The sequence below is a fragment of the Mustela erminea genome, chromosome 2 (genome assembly GCF_009829155.1).
Source record: "Mustela erminea isolate mMusErm1 chromosome 2, mMusErm1.Pri, whole genome shotgun sequence".
NCBI classification, from domain to species: domain Eukaryota; kingdom Metazoa; phylum Chordata; class Mammalia; order Carnivora; family Mustelidae; genus Mustela; species Mustela erminea.
This window is the reverse complement of record NC_045615.1, coordinates 33,515,339-33,537,298: the sequence shown is the minus strand read 5'-3', so window position 1 is coordinate 33,537,298 and position 21,960 is coordinate 33,515,339. Positions and strand designations below refer to the sequence as shown.

The window sequence follows — 21,960 nt, the reverse complement described above, 5'->3', positions numbered from 1 at the left end:
ATGCCAGGCAGTGTTCTAAACACTTTACAGTTACTAATTCTTTTAATAATATAATGTAAAGTAGAGTAAGGGCTATAAGTAAATAATGAAGCAAAGTAAGGGAAGATAAAATCACTGTGGATATGATTTAGACTGGACTACAGGGAAAGGCTTAGATATCTTTATCATTGTATCTTTAGAAGACAAAAATTCAGATAAATCCCTAAAGATGAATTAGCAAGGCACCAAGGGAAGAAAAATTTCAAGGAGTGCGAATATGTGCAAAGGAATGGTATATTTGAGACATAAAACTGGTTCTATAAAGCAAAGCAAAAGCTTCCTATATAGTGAAATCAGAGACGATGAAATTGGAAAATAAAGAACTCTATGGCCCAGTCACTGGGCATGTCCTACGAGTAGGAGGAAGGTATTAAAGGATTTTAGTTGGCTTTTTTTATTTTAGAGAGATTGCTTTGGCAATATTTTGCTATCACTCCCTTAAGTCAGAAAAAAATTCACATGCTTCTTGTGTACATAATAAATCTGCACTCAAATACACTTATTCAATTACAAATTACATATTCATATATTTGAAATGAATACCAAAATGAAGAAGACTCATGCCTTATACATAATCTATGATTAACATCAGGCAATAATTCTGTACTACAAAATTTCATAATAAAATAAACTTTAAAATTTTCAAAAGTTTTCCCCTATTACAGAATTAAGAGACATTCAGTCAACTACTCCAAAAAAAAAAATAAAAACAAAACAAAACCATGAAGTATGCTGGGATTTAATTTTAAAATTAACCTAATCACACCAATTTTATAAACAATTAACATTATTATAATTAGCAACTTCAAAGCTTAGGTCTAAAACAACAGGGATGTATTAGAATATTTTCATTTCCTAAGAAATAAGTTTTAAGACCTTTGTGAATTTTCCCAAATACTTTAAAAACACGTAACTTCAATAATAAGATGACCTAAACATAACTAAATATTAAGTGAATCTTCAGAGCCTTAACAGAAATCATGTGTATACATAATATAAATTAGAAAACATAATCCCCTGACAATGTAGATACTAAACTAGAATCAGTCACTGGTTAAGTGACCCTCTCAGTTAGTGTTACCTGATTCACACCTCAGCAAAACTAGAAAATAACATGAATCTTCAGCACTGCTTGAGAACATCTAAAATGAACAAAGTTAAATCTACAAACCCAAGAATTTATATATTGTGAAACTTCACCAGAATTCCTAAGTATCTTTAAAAACTCTCACTTATAATAATTATATTTTCCCCTACAGTGTATAAATTCATACTATTTTAAGAAATGTATATACTCATTGCTACAATTTTTATATTTTAATTAAAAAAAGAGAAAATCTCCATGGAACGTTAAATAATTCCCAACTATTATTCCTGATTATTCCTGGCTATCCCACATCTCTAGAAAAATTGAGCATCAAGCTACTTTAAACATAAAATTAATCTTGCTGACATGGATTCAAGAAAGAAAATCCTCTTCTTAGGTATGTAATTATATTATAAAAAATGGAGAGGCACATAGATTCTAATGATTTTGTACCTCCAAGAGAAAGCAGCTTATTATAAGCACCACTGTATGTATTCATGTCCCATATGGTTAATATACTAAATTTAAAAACAAATTTTCTTTAAATAATGACAATTCTGTTTTTATCAGCTGTCAACAAAATTGATTTAAAAAAAAATAGGAAGTTACAAGGAAAATGATAAACTGGTAATTATTAAGATACAACAGAAAATATTTTTTTCCTAAAATGATCAATTAAAAACTCTTATTGAGGGGTATAAAAGAGTCATCTTGGTGAGGAGGGGAAAGTACATGCTCCCACAGATGGCAGTATGACTGCCAAGCAGCATTAAGGATCTCCTTAAGGTCAAGACGAATTTATAAAATTAAGTTGTGAGGTGCCTGGGTGCCTGTGAGTTTCATGTATGCCTTCAGCTCAGGTCATGTCTCAGGGTCCTGGATCGAGCCCCCCTTCTCTGTCCCCAACCCCTCTTCCATGTGTGCACACTCTCCTCAAATAAATAAATATATAATCTTAAAAAAAAAATTAAAATCCTGCTTCTCTTCCTAAAAGATTATGTAAAGAGACTTATACTTACTTCTGGTGGGGGTTCCTGATCATTCTTCCATGACGCATCTGATCCCCTATCCCTAGAAAGAGAAAAAAGTCAAAAGAAAACATGAAGTACTTAAAAAGTACTTAAGATTCTGTGTTTATAACTTAACAGTATAGAAAATAATGAAGTAAAAGACATGAGCTCAATCCTTAATTTTATAATATACATGAGAAGAGCAAAAAATAAAGGACTATGTATATGTTCTTCACCTTGTTTCAGAAGATGTAGAAAGCTCGTAAGAAAAACACAAGATCTAGACACATACAAATATTAGGACTGGGATAATCAAAATGAGAAGCCAAGGCTATATGGTATGCAGAGGAAAGTGGTTTTGCAGTTCATAACCATCTCCAGATGCTATGACTTTGGTTGATACTTTCATGATACCTGAGCTTGGTTCATAAAACTCAGGTCAACAAATGCGTATTCTGCACCAACTATAGGTCAGACACTGTTTCAGGTGCTAGGGATACAAAAATGACCATGAAGCATTCCCTAAAATTTTGCAAGTTTAATGGTAGAGAAAACAACATGAAATTCTTCTTCCTCTATTTAGCTGAGGAGTATCAACAATATTCCATGAGGAACCAAAGCTTATTCCAACAGTATTTCTCAAAGCTGAGAGCGTGGAAAAAAGCTATCTCATTTGGTAAGGAGAAAGAATTCTGAAGAGTCTGAAGGACAGTATAATCACAAGCACTAACTTATTTTAGTGGAAAGTTTTTAACCAACAAAAATACACATATTATTAAGTATGACTATGATTTCTGAAAGTTCATCTTTATCTCTTTCATCATTTTTATTTTGCAAGTTTAATAATGTCTTGTTACTCAATTACATTAAAATACTACAAAAAATACTAGGAGTAAATGTGGTCCTCATTGCTTTAAAATAGATCCCCCAAATAAATGAGATTCTCAGGAATTCATTCATTAAAATCATTACTATATTAAACCATAATCTATGAAAATGAATGTACAAATGTCAGGGGGCTGACAGAATAAGAAAATCATTAAGTCTGCTCTAAAATTTTGATTCAGAACTTTGACACTGTATATGGGACATTATCAATATTTTTTCTATCATTTAAAAAAAAAGCTTTTACTCACTAATGATAAGCTTACACCTATGCATTTAACATAGCTCCAATACTCTTTCTTGCATATATGCCATCTCATGGCCTATGCTGCCCTTGCCATGGGGTTTAAAGACATAAACTGGGAAAGTTCCCCATTAGTGCATTTACTACAGAAAATCAAAATCTACTAAAGAAAAGATCTAGCAACATTTCAAAACACACTTTCAACAAGAGTAAGCTCATGGGAGGCTAAAATTAAAACAGCCTTACAAGCCTTACAGAGGATAAACTAGAGAGGAGATGACCTTCTCTACCTCAAAGGCAAAGTACTCCACTGAGTGCCCATGTAGACACCATACTGCAGTCTAGAATAAAATAACCTTTGTCAGGTGGGGCTTCTGCCACGTGGGCCTAATTTTCCAATTCATTATTGTCTCTTTCCAGGAAAAAATTCTTATTCTTGCAAATCAAAAACAAAGACTTCTCTTGTTTAAAATCTATTTAATAAATGTCTTTAGAGAAGTTTTTTAAATTTATCTGTTATTAGCTAAAATATTTTGTTAAAAACAACAACAACAAAAAAAGGCATATCCGCAGAAACATCCTAGTAAAGCAGAATAAAATGCTACCTATTTAAGGCATGATTTTAAAACAGGACTTTTCTATTAAATTTACCTTTCTTTCAGTGGTTGTTTAGAAAAATAAACCTTACCGACCTGAGAATAACTTAGGCAAAATGTTCCTCAGATAATTAGATGGATTCTTAAACACGAGTTTAATGAATTATGGTAAATGAAATTCAGAGACTTGATTTAATGTGTAAGCACTTTAGAGATTTTACACCATGCAATGGGGACTAGTACTTTTGAGGTAGCACTAAGGTTACTCACTGACTGAAGTTTCCCTCTATGTTCTAAAAAAACCACATTCCTAACACTTCAACTACACTTCAAGTTTCCCATCAAAAGAGAGCTAGACCTAAAAGAGACCTGTGTGTCAAACTGAGTGCAAAGTCTTTTTTGGATACCCATCCCTCCCCCAATCTTTTGTAGGGTTTCTTCCACTCTTACTAAATTTTACAATATTTTTAGTGGCTCATATTCATTACATCTTTCCAAAGCATTCAACTTTCTTTTTTTCTGAAAAAAACTATTCTACTGGAACCATATATCACTGATTTACTATAAACAAATTATATAATTATAATAACAAGTTCAACTGATATAAGCAGCTCTACAGATAACACTTAGTAACACAAATAATACATGGAAAATGCACAATAAATAAGTAGCATAAACATGCAGAAATATTACTATCCGTATGCCACAGGCATCGTTTAGCATCTACAAAAGGGAAAGCAGTAGTTTGTTGGTTAAATCAACCCTGTTTGGGGCACACGGGTGGCTCAGTCCGTTAAGCACCTGCCTTTGGCTTAGGTCATTATCCCAGGGTCCTGGGACGGAGCCCTGCACTGGGCTCCCTGCTATGCAGGAAGTCAGCTTCTCCCTCGGCCCCTACCCTCTCCCCCGCTAGTGCGCATGCTCTCCCTCTACTCCCAAATGAAATAAAACTTAAAAAATAAATAAATAAACGCTGTTTATCAACTTGATACACAACTTCTTAGGGACACATTTTTGTTGTCCTGTCTATAAATTTGTTATCTATAAGCAATGTAAAATTTACTCATTTTTTTCCCCTTGAGAATTACCAAGTTTTACTAAATAGTTAAGCCTACAATGTAACCCAAGGAATAATTCTATTTAAAATGGAAAAGCGTGGTTACTAATGCTGAAGCAGCAGGTTTATAAAAAAAAAAGTATGCCATGGAAAAAAATATGAATTCAGAAACTTTCTATGGCCCAAATGTAGTCCTACTACTTGATTATGTAATTTTGGGTAAAAGATACAAATCATCTCAACCTGTAAAATCTGGTAAGAAATTATAGCTTTCAGAGATATTATTAGGAAAATAAATCAATGCTCTGGAACACAGATATTTAACAAGAAACTACCTTCACTGAAAATTATTCATAAAATATAAACATTAGATAAGCAAACAATAACTAATGTTGTCAGTGACATACTTACTGTTTAAGTTTTTCTGTAAATATGTACTGGGTGAAGTCTTTCATTGATGGAGCAAAATACATAGTGTCCTTTATTTTAATACCTTTACTCTCAATGTGCTCTGAAGAATTAAACCGTAACACATAAAATGGATGTGCAACAGGTCCAAATATCTCAAATATCTATAAAATAGAAGAAACATAAATACCTTTAATATGTGAACTAACTCAGAAAGTCAGTCATATTTTTTTTAAAAACTGGTAATTGTTAAAATAAGGTAAATCTGTCATGTCAGAACAATAAAATTATACTTATACTGAAGTCATTTTTGCATACTCAAAGTCTTCATATTTTGATTATAAATGCATCAACTCATTCCAGATTTCCTTTATGAATCTGAAACAAGTGTAACAAATTTGTTCCTTGATAAATTCAAATCATCTTGGTGGTGTACTAACTAGATACAAATTATGAAGTTTTTTTTTTAATCATTAATCATTTAACTTGTAAAGAATAAAGAAAAGAATTATAATGTGTAACTTTTGAGAAATAAAATGCAGTCACCTGGAATCTTGTAACACAAAACTTGACAAGCTTCTGCTTTAGTGGGTATTCAATCACTTCTGTTGTTTCTATACAGTAGTTAACATTTTTCATAAAGTTATACCACAACTGTTTCTAATTCAAAACTCAGAACAGTAGATTTGAACTTGAAGTTATTTATTTCTCAAAAACCAGAGAAACTTATACAGCCTTGAACTTTTATGTAAAGGAACTGTTTTTAGTACAGTCATATTTTATTTCTGAAAATGTTCTATGAACGATTACAGAAAGCCTTTTATTTTCAAACTCTTCTCAGAAGAAATACCTAAATTTAAAAAAAATAATGTTTCTAATAATAAATATATGTATGTTATAGAAACTAGACAATGATCACTGTCAGTGTCAACCTTTCTAGGCTTTTTTCTATTAACAATTTTTTTCTTCTGAGATCACACTGTAGCTTTGTATACTGTTCCCTTTTAAAACCTAAAGTTGCATTAAGTTTTTCCATCTTATACATATTCTCTGTAAGTATAATTTCAGTGACTGTATCACAACCTTTTATAGATCTGGCACTATTTGACTTGCCTAATAGGACATTTACGGAGCTTCAATTTGTGCAATATGTAATAAATGATGCCCTGATAAACATCCTTTTATGTATATTTCTATACTTAAGGTTTCCCAAAAATTTATTTGTAAGGGGCAGAATTATTGAAGCCAAGAGTATGATTATCACCAAAACTCTGGATATAAATTACTAAGTAACGTTCCAAATAGCCTGGACCACTTTAAACCCAGTGCACTGAAAGTGCCTGTTTTAGCACACTGTCAGTTCTTCATTTTTGATGGTAAATATTCTCATTTTGTTCTCTTAAAGTACACCATTTGGGATTTTATTAATTTTCAGTGAGGCATAAAATAGCTCACCCATCATGCTACCAATATTCTGAAAGTTTGAGTAACCCAAAAAGAACTTGTAACACTCAATAAAATTAAAATGCCAAAGTATTCTGAAACAACACTAATAGCACAAAAAATTTAATTTTTTTTTAAATTCTAAAAGGAAATAGCAAATTTGTTTTGAAAGGATTTAGAAACAAAGAGTAGTCCTCTTCCAACCAGAATTGCAAAGGACAGAGGGATATACTGCAACACAATTCTTCCTGGTTCACATTACATAAAGTAATGGATTATCTTACCTGTCACTTTTTAAAAAGTCATGTTAATGGCAAAAGCTAGAAAAATATGTATGTTTAACAAAGAATTGGTAAATATAAACATGATATAATAAATTAATATGAATTTATATAATTTATATATAACATATATAATTTATATAGATATAATTTGATATATATTATAAATTATATATTATATAAATTTATATTATATATAAATACATAATAAATTATATAATTTATAATTAATTTATATAATATAAATTTATAATAAATATAAATAAATAGTATATTTGTGCAGTGGAAGACAGTAGAATTTTTAAAATGAATAAACTAGACATATGTATACATTTGGGTAAACCTCAAAATTATACTACTGAGTTAAAGAATTTCATAAAAAGTTATGAATGGAATTATAAAGTGAATTTTAAAAATACGTTAATAGGTGACTTGTTCTATAGTATTTTTTTTTGCATATATATACTTATGTTCTGGAAGTATAAAAATCTAGATAAAGAGAATACACAGTATCTTCAGAATACTGGCTAAATGTGGGGATGAAGCGAGGTGAATGGATTAGGAAGAAAGGAAAACAGAGCTTCCAGTTCATGTACTGTATTTTATTTCTTTCAGAGAAGTCAGAAGAATACATAGCATAATAAAAACAATTGTTACATTTTATAAATTGCTAAATATGGTGTTTGAAATATTCTCTGGGGGTGCCTGGGTGGTTCGGATGTTAAGCACCTGCTTTTGGCTCAGGTCATGATATCCCAGGGTCCTGGGGTCGAGACCCACAACAGGCTCCCTCTTTAGCAAGAAGCCTGCTTCTCTCTCTCCCACTCCCCCTGCTTGTGTTCCCTCTCTCATTCTCTTTCTCTCTGTCAAATAGATAAATAAAATATTTTAAATAAATAAATATTATTATTTGTACTTTATAGTCAACATGACAGTTAAAACATGGTGTCATGCTTATATTTATCTAATGATGATGTAGTGTTTTGTCACAGACTTACATGACATTTGCCTTTTTGTTAAATTGCCTGTTTGCATCCTATGCCTCTATTTGTGTGTGCCTATTACTGGCTGAAAATTCTGTTTGACTGTGAATAACAGAAACCTGGAAACAGCAACTGAAGCAAATTGGAACTTTTATTTTTTCTCAGTCCGAAAGACAGAAATCTAAGTTGGGTACAGTGGCTCCATGATGCCAGGGGCAAGTTGGACTCCCTGTGTCTTTCTACCAGCCATCCTCAGCACATTCTTTCCCCCTAGCATCACAGGATAGCTGCTTTGCTTCTAGGTAGGAAGTGATGGAAATACCACCTGTGTTCCAGGCAGGAAGAAGTGGAAGAAGGAAGAACAAAATGTATATACCAACATGTCCCCCCACAACCTCCCACTCACCCCATACATTCATATTATTTTAAGCCTTCTTGAAAGTCTCAACCAAAAACATCCTCTTTTTTCTCAGTGGCCAGAACTAGGTTAGATGACGACCTCTACTGAGGAACTCATCAGTCTTTGTCTAACCCTTCCCCCAGACTGGCGTACCCTAGGCAGATACTGAGAAGAAGCTGGTAAGCCAGCTGACAAACAGGGATGTTGACAATTATAACACATGGCATTTACTGATCAAGTGTTTATATGCCAGGTGTGTGAGCTCTGTACACTTCATCTTGCTTAATCTTCACTGCAATCTTAAGAATTAAGTACCTATATTAATACCCATTCAAAGATAAAGAAAGTGAGACTCATGGTGGTAGAGTAACATGATGAAGGTCATATAGTGGTGGAAAAGGAAACTTGAGGCTGGGTCTGTCTGACTCCTGGGTTGTCTGCTTTTAGCACTGCAAGTTTAATATCTGAGCACCCACGTTAATCCTGGAACAGTGGGGTCACCCACTGAAGCTCAAACAGTATTAAGGCAGGAGTTTAATTAAAGTTTGTTGAATGGTTTATTTAAAAAATTGTTTTTAATTTAAAAAGTCTTAAAAACAATTCTTTTTTCAATTCCTTTGATAAATATCAATAAATCTTGTTCTTCAAGTTTGGATAGGGATAAAAATTTGTTTAAAAAAATTCATGTATAATAATCACTGTTTGTAACCTGGTACATAAAGCTGTTTCCCAAAGATTGGTTTCCTGGACAAAACAATTCTGTTTCCTAACTGAGAAATGACTTCACAAAAGAAATGCCTGAAGAGCTCCAGGCTTATGCAGAAACTGGTTTGAACTAAAATATAAGCCGGCATTCAAAACACGTAGTTAAAATCAAAGTATACCTGGTTGACTGTTCTTAAGAGCTCAAGTGTTAATGAGCCATACCTATGATAAAATCATTATAAGGTTTTAAGTAAAATAACTACACATATAACAGGTAACAGGAAGCTACTTTAGAAAATCCATGCATGGCTTATACCAAAACTGAGAAGTATTTATGCTCCTACCTCAAATAGCCATGAAACACTTGACAGAGTTGACATAAGCGATTTAGCTAATCCAGAGTTACAGGGAAAAAGAGGGTTTAACAATATTTTAAACTACTATCAGCTAAAAGTATAGATTTTAGATTGGCTAATACCTGAGAGCTAACTCTAAAGAACAACCTCAGACAAAGCAGGGGTCAGGCCAGCCCACCACATCTCATAGTTTCATTAAACCTTGTATCCTGGCTCACTCCTCAGACCTGCTTTGAGGATTTTGCAAGTTCCAAACCACCTGACTACAGATAAAAGGAAAAGAAAGGAATGGCTGAGACAACAGCTTGAGAAAGGAAATTCAGGATAATAATGTCTAAGATACTTACTTTAAGGTAGGCAAGAAGCTTTCCTTATACTTTAAATAATAGTATATATTCCATAGAAACACTCAAAAATTTAATCCAACTAATGTTTTATACTTGCCCTGTCCTTAAAAGGTAGTTTTCAGGGTCTACAAACTTGGCTCTAGTTTACAGAACTTATCATCTCTTATTCAAAAGCAGTATCTTTCTGCTAAAGGACCTTAAAGGATTCTCATCACACACAAAGAGATCACAAACATACACCACTACCACCTTATACAGATACAGTTTAAGGTCTGTTGGGAAAAAAATGACAAGCACACAAGTAAATTCATCCCCCCAAATTCTCATTCCACAGCATAGTCTAGGCTTAGGTATTCTGTATGCTCCATGGCAAAAGTTCTAGTGGTTGGGGGCAAGCCTGAGTCAGCTGGCTAGACAGGCAGAGAGAGTACTCCAAGAGAGAGAATAAGCTGCACACTGCCCTCTCCACACATATGTTATATACTTACTGGTTAGCCTCAGAGGGACTAGGTAATCCTAGTTCCTATAGGTAACAATAAACAGATCAAAGAATCTCCAGGCCCAGGAGTAACGCTGGAACACTGTGCAAATGGAACCAAGATCTGCATACTTCTGCTCTGAGAACAGCCTTCAAAGAATGCCACTGACAAAGGCCTCATGGTTGTTGTTCCAGCTTAGCCTCTTTTTGGCTAATGTACCAAAAGGGCAAAATGAACCCCTCACAGCAATTCAGAATTATCTCTTATCAATCACTTTACACTAATCACTATGTGTTACTATTCTTTCACAAGGTGCTGAGGGAAGAGAAAATAAACCATTGTATCAAAATAATATAGAGACTTTCAGAAAATCAACACATCCTACCAACCAAAACTGTAATATATTCTTTTGAAAAAAGATCAGTAAAAATTCCAGCCCAACTCTAACAAACACTGAAAATTAAATGCAAAACAATAAGTAATTCATGGAATACAGGGATAATAAACTGTATAGGCTGGTCAATTTTTAAATGCTAAACATTAAAAATAAAATTTCATTCATCACTTGTCATGAGTAACTCTTCATCATCAGGATTGAAGGGCAAAGGGTAGAACACAAATTCGAGGTCACCTCCCTTAATTCAGTGGGTAAGGCGGAGGAAGGTGGAAGGGAAATGCGTCAGACAGACTAACTAGGTTATAAACTCAATTTTGTTCCTTTTTCAAAGCTTTGTGATTTTTGAGTAAATGGGGATAATTCCACTTGCTTAGAGTTCCAATGAATTTAAAAATATATACAAAATATGTATCACTGTGGCTCATTACTACTGTTCAGAGTAGAGGGAAAAGAAAGGATGTACAAAGGCTCGACACTGAAGGTAAACTAATTTAGTACATAGGTAAGATCTAAAACAGATTCAATGTCACTTTCTGGTCATTCATTTGTTTAACTGATAGTTCCAACCCTCCCTATCCCTGCACCATTATTTTGGGAAATCATGTCAAGGAACTTAGATGTCTAATCAAATATATTTTAAAGGCCTGTCACTTCTTGTATTTACAAAGCTCCCATGTAAAATTCAGAAATAGATTTGATTTTTCCCTCTAGACTTATGTCACATAACTAAAGTTAGAGGCATAAATGTAACATTTTCATCTAACTCCTTTCAAAGTCAAGTGACAAAAGAGCTGAATATTAACATTATTAGTCACAATTAAAAAACTAAAAATTCAAATGTACTAAGGGATAGAAGAAATCTGAATTTAGAGGTTTTTAATTAGCAAAGTGTTGGGTATTTTGAAATTAAAATTGTCTCAGCTAGCTACTTAAAAAGACAACTGTCATGAAAATCATAAATAAAGGAATCATGGAAATAATCAGTTTCAAATGAGTTAGAAAACCAAGAAATAAGTTTCCATTCCCTCTCCATCCCCTCCCATCTTCTACTACTTCCTGGAGGACAGCAAATAATGCTTTGCCTTTCTTTGTACCAGAGCAGAATACTGGTATTTCCTAAAGAATACATACCAGTCAGTGGGCATGGAGAGCTACATTCATGGCACAGCCACTGACTCATTTCCCATCCCTCTTCTCTCTAAACCTTCTCTGAGATTAAGCCCCCCAGTGAATCTCTAACCACTTACAAAGGCACCAGCAGACCTCATTCTTGAAACAGAAAGACTGAACTTAGGTATCTGTAAGGGAAAAATGTATGATGCCATGCTTTAGGCATTAAAGTCTTTCTTCCCCTCACCAACTTTCTCAAGAATTGCCAAAATATATTAGCTCTAGACTCCAATCAATTCTCTTACTGATTGCTTTGCAATCCTAAGTCACTCATTTCTCTTTGGTAAATTAGCCTGTCAATCTAAACAAAAACAGAAACAAAACCAAAAAAGTATGTAGGCAGTACAAGGTAGGCAGGACCCTGATAAAAATCTGACCTCTTTCTAATCTGTATTAGAATGGGACAGTAGGAAATAGCATGTAAAAGGGAAAATTGTATGAATGACCCAATAATATAATTAAAAAGATATGCTTTTTTTCCTGACTAGATGTAAATTAACTATCTCTTTAGAACAAAAAGCAAACCAACTGTTAGTTATCTGGGAAAAAGTAGAACCCAAAAAGTGACTTCCCCAAAGATAGCAGCTGGTTTATTATTTTTATTGTTTTCAACACAGTACATATTTACTTAGCACTTATAATTTACAAAGCATTATTCTTTACGGAGTGGAGAATGTAAGGTGAATTAGAACTACCCCTAATGCCGAAAAAGAAATACTTAGTTGGTATTTATAGTCTTGATCTTAGAGGTTTTAGATCCTCTGCTGACGGCTCAAAATTGCATATTTACTGGGTAAATTGTGTAGTCTTCCATATTAAAGATGGACATGCAGAATTATTAATAACAACCAAAGGATGTTATTAGGGACGTGACTTTTTGGTGAGTACTGAAGTATACATATTCCTAATTCCCCAGAATGTGCTTACAGTGACACTTCAGCTATTACAGAAACCTTTTTCCCCCTTTTACTTTTTTCCACTCTACAGATTCTATCTGAGGAAACCAAAGCCTAAAAAGTATTGAGAGGCCCCACTAAAAGGAACTCACAAACCTAAAAAAGACTAAGAACTACTACATCGTAGAACGTGTGCTACACTCAACTTTGAGGACCTGGAGGTATCCAATATGTAGACCCACTACTTCATAAGGAACCTGACAAAAAGGAAAAAACTGCATACCAACAGATATGAAGTACTGAAAAAATCAAGAATAAACTAAAACCAGAGCTCTAGACTGCTCATCTACTAAAATTAATATTTTTTTTTAGGACAGATAGGGAAAATCAGAAAAACCAATCAACAAAGAAACAGAATAACTGTAAGATTTGCTTTTTTTTTTTTTACAAACCTTTCCTGCTGCCTGTCGATCACTTTTAAACAGCACAGTCTCCTCATTAACCGGAGGGAGGTTAGTCATAGATTCAATTATTACTGAAAAATGAAACAAAGGAGATTACTTCAAGATTTAATCAAAAGATCATATAAAGTTTGAGAGGGAATTTTTAACATAATTTAAAATGAAATTTAAGATGAGATAATACACCTCAGTAACTATTCCTCTTAAAACAACAGTCTATTTATTATCAAGTGGCACAAGGAAATAGATTCTACATATCTTTAATAGAAAAAGCTACAACTCTAAGAAACAGAAACTAAAGTAATAATTTTCATAGGAAGTTGGTATCACTCACTAAAAAGCCAAAATTTAAGTCATGTACATTTTCCCACGCAATTTTCACCCAAAAAGTAAAATCACATTTAGTCACAAACCCTTGTTTTAGGAAAAATTAGTCTTCTTTCTCACTCTAGAAATTCTTTTCTACAAAGCAGAGTACTTACTGATCTATGAAAAAGCTAAAGACTTCCCAAAAGCATCTTCCTCTGAAGAGATGAAGAATGATAGAACTCATGGTAATTTGCCCCAAAATGCAACAGAAGCATCCCACTAGTCTATTATAACCGCCAATTCCTATAAAGGCCACATATGCGAAAACAACCAAGCTACCATAGCAAATAGAGAAGACAAACTAACAATAGGCTTAGAAAATTAGAGCAACAAAAGCAAGAATACTTGCTACATTACACAGATAAAGCCATGTCCACTTGAGAAATAAAATGTTAGTTTAGGTTATTAAAATTCATTTTAAAAATTTCAACTATATCCAATTAATTACAATAGTTAGTGCTTCTAAATTCTGAACATACATGTGGAATAACAGATCACAGGTCAACATCTTTTGAGTTAGATATGTTTCCGGGATAAACATGATGAGTAAGGATTGATAATGATAGTGAGCACTAACAAAGCATTCATTTTCAATCATTTCTTCTCCATAATCCCATTCCCAAGGATCAGATTACATGAAAATAAAGGATCACCTAATCCAATTCCCTCATTTTATAGAAAGATGAGAAAACAGGGCTTAACACAGTAACCTTATCACATGGCCAATTCCAGACCAAGTCATCATCAGAACCTAGAATAACCTAGATCCCTAGTTCCAATGCTCTTCCTTTAACAACACAACTACTGACTGTGTGTCCATAGTCTTAAAAAACCATTTTTATTAAATTATTCTAGGCGGCATCTGCATACAAATCAACCTAAAGTCTGTACCATACATTGATAAAAATTTCCAAGGCTATGAACAGTCAAAGTATCTAGTAGTACAAGATCCTTAACTTCATGAAATCTCTCTACTTCTACCTAAGTGGACAATACCTAACTAGCCTCTTATATTTTCCAAATTAAGTAAGAGAGAGAGAAAAAAAAAACAAGCCAACAGAACTTGGAGAACAACTACAGAGTACAAAGCCAAATCCTCTCTTATTCTCCTAGGGTTCTTACTTGAACTCACATATTTTTTGCTTTGTATATTAATACTATATTTTCTCTTCTGTAATTTGGTCCAAATCATACTATTTTAGAGTCTCAAAACAGGGTAGCATGTGCTGATTTTCAGTCAATCTTTATTCCCAGAAGCTTGAGAATTTTGTTAGCCTAACAGGGTATGCTAGTCAAAACTATTTTTAAAAAGCATTATCCTATGCATACTGTATGGTTCACATTTTTTTCTTGATAAACATGAGATTTTTGCTACATACATGAAGTCTAATAAATGCTCAACTCACACTATCTAATCAAATGATTACTTATTTATGCAGATTATTAAATGCCATAAGAGAACTCAAATATCAGTAAATACCAATAAATGTAATGATGCAAGAATCACATGAAAAGTTTAAATAATAATAAATAATAATAGAAATAAATAATAAATAATAAATCACATAAAGACTTTATGTTAATGTTTAACATAAGAGTTTATGTTAATAAACTTAAAAAACAAAACTTAATAAACATAAAAAACATAAAGAGTTTATGTTAATAAAAGAACCACATGAAGAGTTTAAATAATAATAAATAATAATAATAGAAATAAATAATAAATAACAGAAAGAAATAATGATTTCTGTTTTAAAAAAAAAGTTTCAGGGGCACCTGGGTGGCTCAGTGTGTTGAAGCCTCTGCCTTCGGCTCAGGTCATGATCCCAGGGTCCTGGGATCTAGCCCCGCATCGGGCTCTCTGCTCAGCAGGGAGCCTGCTTCCCTTCCTCTCTCTCTGCCTGCCTCTCTGCCTACTTGTGATCTCTGTCAAATAAATAAATAAATAAATTTTTTTTTAAAGTTTCACTTTAATCAGAATTTTTATTAATAAATGGCAAAAGCACAAAATTATATAAGTATAAACTTTGTAAAATATTGCTATGGACACTGTGAGAAAAAGGTCAAAATCCAATTTCTACCACTGATCAGAATGGCAAGTGAGTCAGGTTTTTCTGTGTCCTTTAAATCCTGTAAACTAAGGGGGCTGGTGGATAATCTAGGTTTTTTATCCAATTCAAATATCCTTTGACTTTGTCAACTCTGAGTTCTACTTTCAGATGGATCTTACTACGAGAGCTAATGGTAGCTACATGAACTTCAAGGCCTTCAGTATACCTACTTCAAAACCTGGGGCTAAAGAAACCTATAATATCTAGTTCTCTTATAACCAACAGCTTTATATTTCATGACAATAAATCACAGAACTTTCTAATTTACATGTCTCTAAAATAAAATCAAAGGCAGTAGGCAGAACAATGTTCCCCCCACCAAAAGACACCACACCCACCCCCTAACCCTGAAACTATGTTACCTTACATTAAAAAAAAAAAAAAGGATTCTGCAGATGTTAATAAGGTTAAGGACCTTGAGTTGCGGGAGATTATCCTGGATTATGCATGCAGGCCCAAATTAAGGAGTCCTTAAAAGCAGATAATCTTTCCAGGCTTTGGTCAGAGAGAGATGTGATAAAGGGAGAAGGGTCACAGAGAAGGTATATTACTGGCTTTGAAGATGAAGGAAGGGGGCCACAAGTCAAGGAATACAGGTATCTTCTAGAAGGTTAAAGGGACAAGAAAATGAATTCTCCCCTAGAGGCTTCAGAAAGGAACTCAGCACTGATTTTAGCTCAGTGATACCCACATCAGACTTCTGGCCTACAAAACTATAAAACAATAAATTTATGTTGTTTAAAGCCACTAAGTAGCAACTTAATAGCACTAAATAACGAATATACCAAATCAAAGAGAACTCTGGAGAAATGTCAGTAAAAGTAGACTTTGAATTTTAAAAAAGACACTGCATTTATGAGTTACATATATAAGTAAAAAATAACTCCATCTATTCAAACTAAATGACTATTTACATATGTCACAGAAAATTTTTGTCATAAAATCTTTGATTTAATGAATGCATATCTGGATAGAAGTAATTTTATTCATAAAATTAATTACATACCTAATTGCTCAATAATACTTGAAACCATCCCAAGGGGCTTTAATTCAATATCTTCAGGCAGAATAATAGTGAGTTCTTCAACAGAAGGTAGCTCCTATAATATAAAAAAAGCATTGATCTTCCTCTCAAGCTTCAACAACTAAAAAAAAGTAGGACATCATTTCCATTTAAAGACTAAACATTTCTGAAGATGTAACATTAAGCACTTATATCATCTCTTTGATGTTATCCCTTTTAGTGTCTGACAGTATTTCTTCCACCTCCAGTATCTCCCCACGTGAGTGATGCAACAGCATCTATACTTTAATCCAGCTAGACTAAGAACATGGACAAAAGTACCTAGATTTTTCCAATTATACTTGAATGAGACAAAAAAAAAAAGTTATTATTGTTAAGGAATCCTAAGTAAACAAACAAAAAAAGACATTTCACTAAGTGATTCCCAGAGAAATAGTTCTATTGGTCACTACAATTTCTCCACAGAAGAAGAGTTCTCTCTCTTAGCTATCTTAATTTGGTTAATTCACTTGATAGGGATTAAGTAGTTGAAAAGAGAAAGCAATCTTTTCTGGGGCTGTGTGAAAAAGAGTAAATGTCTGGTTTCTTTAGGAAAAAAATCTAGAGTTCCTGGGAAACAAAACACAGGCTCCACCTGGAAAAGCTGTGAAGTGTCACCTAGTATCTTCTTTCTGTGTTAAAAACTAAATTCCTTTACATTTAAAAATTCCTCTTTTCTGACCCAACTACTAACTATACCTCAGTTCCCATAGAAACTAGATGTTACGTAGAGATTAAGTTGAAGAGGTATCTAAGAATAAAACTGACCTTAGGCTTTAAGCTAAACAAATGGAACTTTCTATTTTTGACCTTTGCCAAAAGACCACAATTAACTTTTAGAAGAAGTTCTTCCTTAAGAAGGCTTGAAAGTGTGAAGATCCTATTACTGGCATGTTGGGAGTTGGTCTGGGAAGAGAAAGACAACTTTTGAAGGAATGTTGAAAAAGATGGGTAAAGCTGAAACAACACAGTTTATTACAGATGAATGGATCATGGGTAATCATTTTCCTCTTTGGGGACTCAAACAAGGTTTTTAACAACCCATATACCCAGAGTTAAAGTAGAACTTGCTTTTGGGAGATGCTACTTTCTAATCAAGAATTACCTACAAACAACCATACTAATAGTCTCAACCAACTCCACGGAGAAGACTTTAACTTTTGCACGGTTAGTTTGAATGGTGTTAGAGGAAATGATTGTATTTTATATGTCAGAATTTTTCTGAGTACTTTTAGAGGGAGAGGACAACCATTTGTCATTTTTGCATATTAAACATGGATAATTCTTTCTTGGTAAGACCATGGTTTGAAAGTGGCCCATGTGTGTATTAGCACAGACAAGAGAGTACAGTTGTTAGAACTGGTAAAGAACACGTGACATGGAACAGCCTTGTTAAGAAGTTCTTAGCAAAAGAAACTGAGGCGGACAGAGACCCCTGGGCCTCAGCCCCTTCCTGTCCACTGCTCTCCATTGCTCCTGCTGAGGTGGAAGAAAAAACCAAATGGTCGACCCGCTTGGTTAAGAAAAGAAAACAAGTTCCCAGGGATGACTTAGATCTCTCCTCTGACGTTTCCATATAGATTATACTTCCACATAAAGGGGGCCAATGGCCCTGAGAAACCCCGAAAAAAGTACTGTTACCATCCTCCATCACCCGTAACCATAAAAACTCACCTCTAACCTGCCGGGTGCTCAGTCTTTGGGGAACGATCCCACTGAGCCCACCAGTGAAAATAAAGCTGTGTTCTCCCAGATTTCCCTGTGCTGCTTGAGTATCCCCAACAAAACCCCACTTACAGTTAAATACAAGAATAGAGAACTCTAATGTTGGGAGACTGCAGACAGGACAGCTTTCATGACACTTTAGAGAACAAATCACACTGCCTTCTGCTTCTGGAAGAGGTAGCTCTCAGAAGTAGTGAATGGCATTTTCTAACGCAAAAGTCTAGTAATAAAATCTGAAATCTCCCCCACTGACCAACCAAATCACAGTTAAATCCAGAGCAAAAACTTCTTGTACTTTTGGACTATGATTAAGCTCACTGGTTAAATAGTCAGAATCATGTACATAGAACAAAGGAAAAGGAAGTCTACAAAGATAAAATGTCATTAGATCTTTTGGGAAACCTCTAAACTGAAGAGGGTAAACCAAATACCATTAACATGTAGAACACAAAATCAATGTTACTCTCAAATAAATAAATGCTACTTGGCCACAGAATGAAAAGCTCCTGTTCTATATTTTCTATCAAGAGGAATGGAGGTCCATGCAATATAATTATGTTTTGGTATAGATCTAAACCCTGATACTGTTTGGGTTTTTTTTTAAGATTTTATTTATTTATTTTGACAGAGAGAGAAATCACAAGTAGGCAGAGAGGCAGGCAAAGAGGTGGGGGGAAGCAGGCTCCCTGCTGAGCAGAGAGCCGGATGCAGGGCTCAATCCCAGGATCCTGAGATCATGACGTGAGCCAAAGGCAGAGGCTTAACCCACTGAGCCACCCAGGCACCCCAACCCTGACACTGTTTTAACATTAAAATATAAAATACATGCTCCTGATTTTTAAAAAGGGAAAAAAATTAGTAATACAGAAGGACTCAAAAAAAAAAAAAAAAAGGATAGCAAAAATGCCCCTATCTTATTACTTTCAACCTCCCAACATTCCAGGGGAATGTTGAACAAGAAAACCAAAGCTGGGGTCATCACACTGACTTTAAACTATATTAGAAAAAGATGTGGAAATGGAAAAGATGGTGGAGGACTATTTCAACCAGCCCCCTTAATTTAGATAGATATCTACCAAACCATTCTGAATACCCACGAAACAATACCTCTCCACAGAGGTATTTCAAATATATTTACCATGCAGATATAAACTTTACATTTTTTTTTTTTTTAAGATTTTATTTATTTGAGAGAGAGAGACCTAACAAGAGAGGGAACACAAGCAGGGGGAGCTGCAGAGGGAGAGGGAGAGAGAAGCAGGCTCCCTGCTGAGCAGGGAGCCCAACACAGGGCTTAATTCCAGGACCCTAGGATCATGACCGAGCCAAAGGCAGACGCTAAATGACTGAGCCAGCCAGGCACCCCTAAACTTTACATTTCTATTGGTAAAATGTTTTATTTATATTCACATTATAATGCAAGCTACCCTTTTCACTTATATTTTGTACATCTTTCTACATTAAAACATAAACATCTAATTTTTTAAACTTTCTTATAGTATACCACTGTATAGACTGTTAATACCAGTCACCTGATAAAACATCTGCCTCTTTTTAATTTTTATCATTACACACAATGATAAAAAGAACTATCCTTTACATACATCTTCATGTAACTTCTGTGATAAATCCCTCTAAGTGGAACTACTAGGTCCAAAGATAAAAACATTCTTAACTTTGACAGATACTGACAAGTTTCTTTTCAAAAATGTTGTCAATTAATAATGCCACAAATGAGAGATTTTCTCACATTCTCACCATCACTGAGAAACAAACTGTAAACCTTTGCCAGTGTGACAGGTCTATGATACAAAACAGCATCTTGCTTTTATTTTAATTTCTTTATTAATCATGAAGACTATGCAGCCTTGCATGTTTCCTGGCTATCCAAATATGTTTATAAATTGTTTGTATATTATATATGTTTTTCTTTAAGAGGGCTTATCCTTCTATTAATATTTTATAAGGAACTTTGGGTTAAAAACATTTGACCTTTATCAAATATGAAGGAAATATCCACTCCCTTTCCTCCCAGAATGGTTTTTAGTATTTAAGTTGCTTAATGAACTTCAGCATTTTTTTATATAGCATATTTTTATATAGTCAAATATATCAAGCTTTTTTTCTTTTTTTTTTGGCTTTTGAGACTTATGACACAGAGAGAAAGACCTTCACTATTCCAAAATCACTTTTTGAATTCACTCTATTTTCACTGCTTCTCCAATTTCATTTTTAATATTTGCATATTTGGACCATTCATAATTTTATTCTTGTATAAAAGCAAGACACAGATGGACTTTATCTTTATCCATATTACTGGCCAATTATTCCCACATTGCAGAATAATCCATCTTTTCCCCTACTGATAAGAAAAATAAACTTTAACACATACTAGATGTACTTATATATTTAGGTTTTTTACTGAAATCTCCTTTCATTTCTACTAATCTATTTCAGTGTCAGTACTAAACTCTTTCAACAACTGTGCCTTTCGTTACATGTTTAATATTTGGGAATAAGGCTAGTTCCTCTATGCATTCCATCCATATTTTTCCCCATGGAATTTTTCTAACTATTCTCATGTTTACTTTACTAGACAAGCTTTAAAATCATTTTGTCATATCATATTAGTCTTGTTAGTATTGATTAAAATTACACTTAATTAGATTGCCTTAGGTCCTAAATAATCCTTAGGTTTATTTAAAGCCATCTCATACCTTATTTGCTATAATTTTGTAATTATTTAATATTTTTTATTGCTATTATAAATACATCCTTTATACGGTATCATTTGAACACAAGAAAGCATCATGCTGAAACTTGTATCTAATGATCTTCTTGTGTAATTCCAAAAAAAATAAGTTCTCCTCTTTTTTTTCAATATTATATTTTTGACTTTTCAAATTGTATTGACTGGTATGTCCACAATATCAAGTGTCAAGAAACTGTAATGATAGTGGGCATGATGTATGACTACTTATTAGAAAAGTTTCAAATGTTAAGCATAACAATGTTTCTTAATTGAAATTTCTTTTTTTAAAAGGTTTAAAAAGTGACCTTCTATTCCTACTTGTGTTCCTGTTTCTTTTTTTTTTTAATCAGACTGTTGAATTTCATCTAATACCTTTTCACCATCTTTTGAGATCAATATTAAATAATTTACCACAAGCAAAACGGGTCAGCTGCAGGGTCTGATGAAATCCTGACGTTCTCCTCCCCTAAGGATGTCTATGAGACACATCTAGCAATGAGGAAGATAGGGGAAGATATACAAAGCCAAAATATTTGTAGTGACATAGGGACCCATTTTTGTGGTCAAAAGCAAAGTCTGTCAGGATTCCTTAAATCCTGTTATCCTGTTTCCAACCTATGTATTAACACAGGACAAAACTGCCTACAAATGGAGAAGACCTCTGTCTCATACACAGCTAAACTTAGAGAAAAAACA

The 21,960-nt window shown here is 33.6% G+C and overlaps 1 protein-coding gene across 1 annotated transcript in view; it reads right to left on the bottom strand.

Annotated features, from left to right (window-relative positions):
• Positions 1 to 21,960, bottom strand: part of NAF1 (nuclear assembly factor 1 ribonucleoprotein) — a 42,513-nt gene that overhangs the window by 5,182 nt on the left and 15,371 nt on the right. The window contains exons 3-6 of the mRNA XM_032332633.1: positions 16,731 to 16,824; positions 13,236 to 13,318; positions 5,330 to 5,490; positions 2,146 to 2,197 (exon numbers count right to left, since the gene is read on the bottom strand). Of these exons, the coding sequence (XP_032188524.1) occupies positions 2,146 to 2,197; positions 5,330 to 5,490; positions 13,236 to 13,318; positions 16,731 to 16,824 (390 nt within the window). The remainder of the gene's footprint in view (positions 1 to 2,145; positions 2,198 to 5,329; positions 5,491 to 13,235; positions 13,319 to 16,730; positions 16,825 to 21,960) is intronic.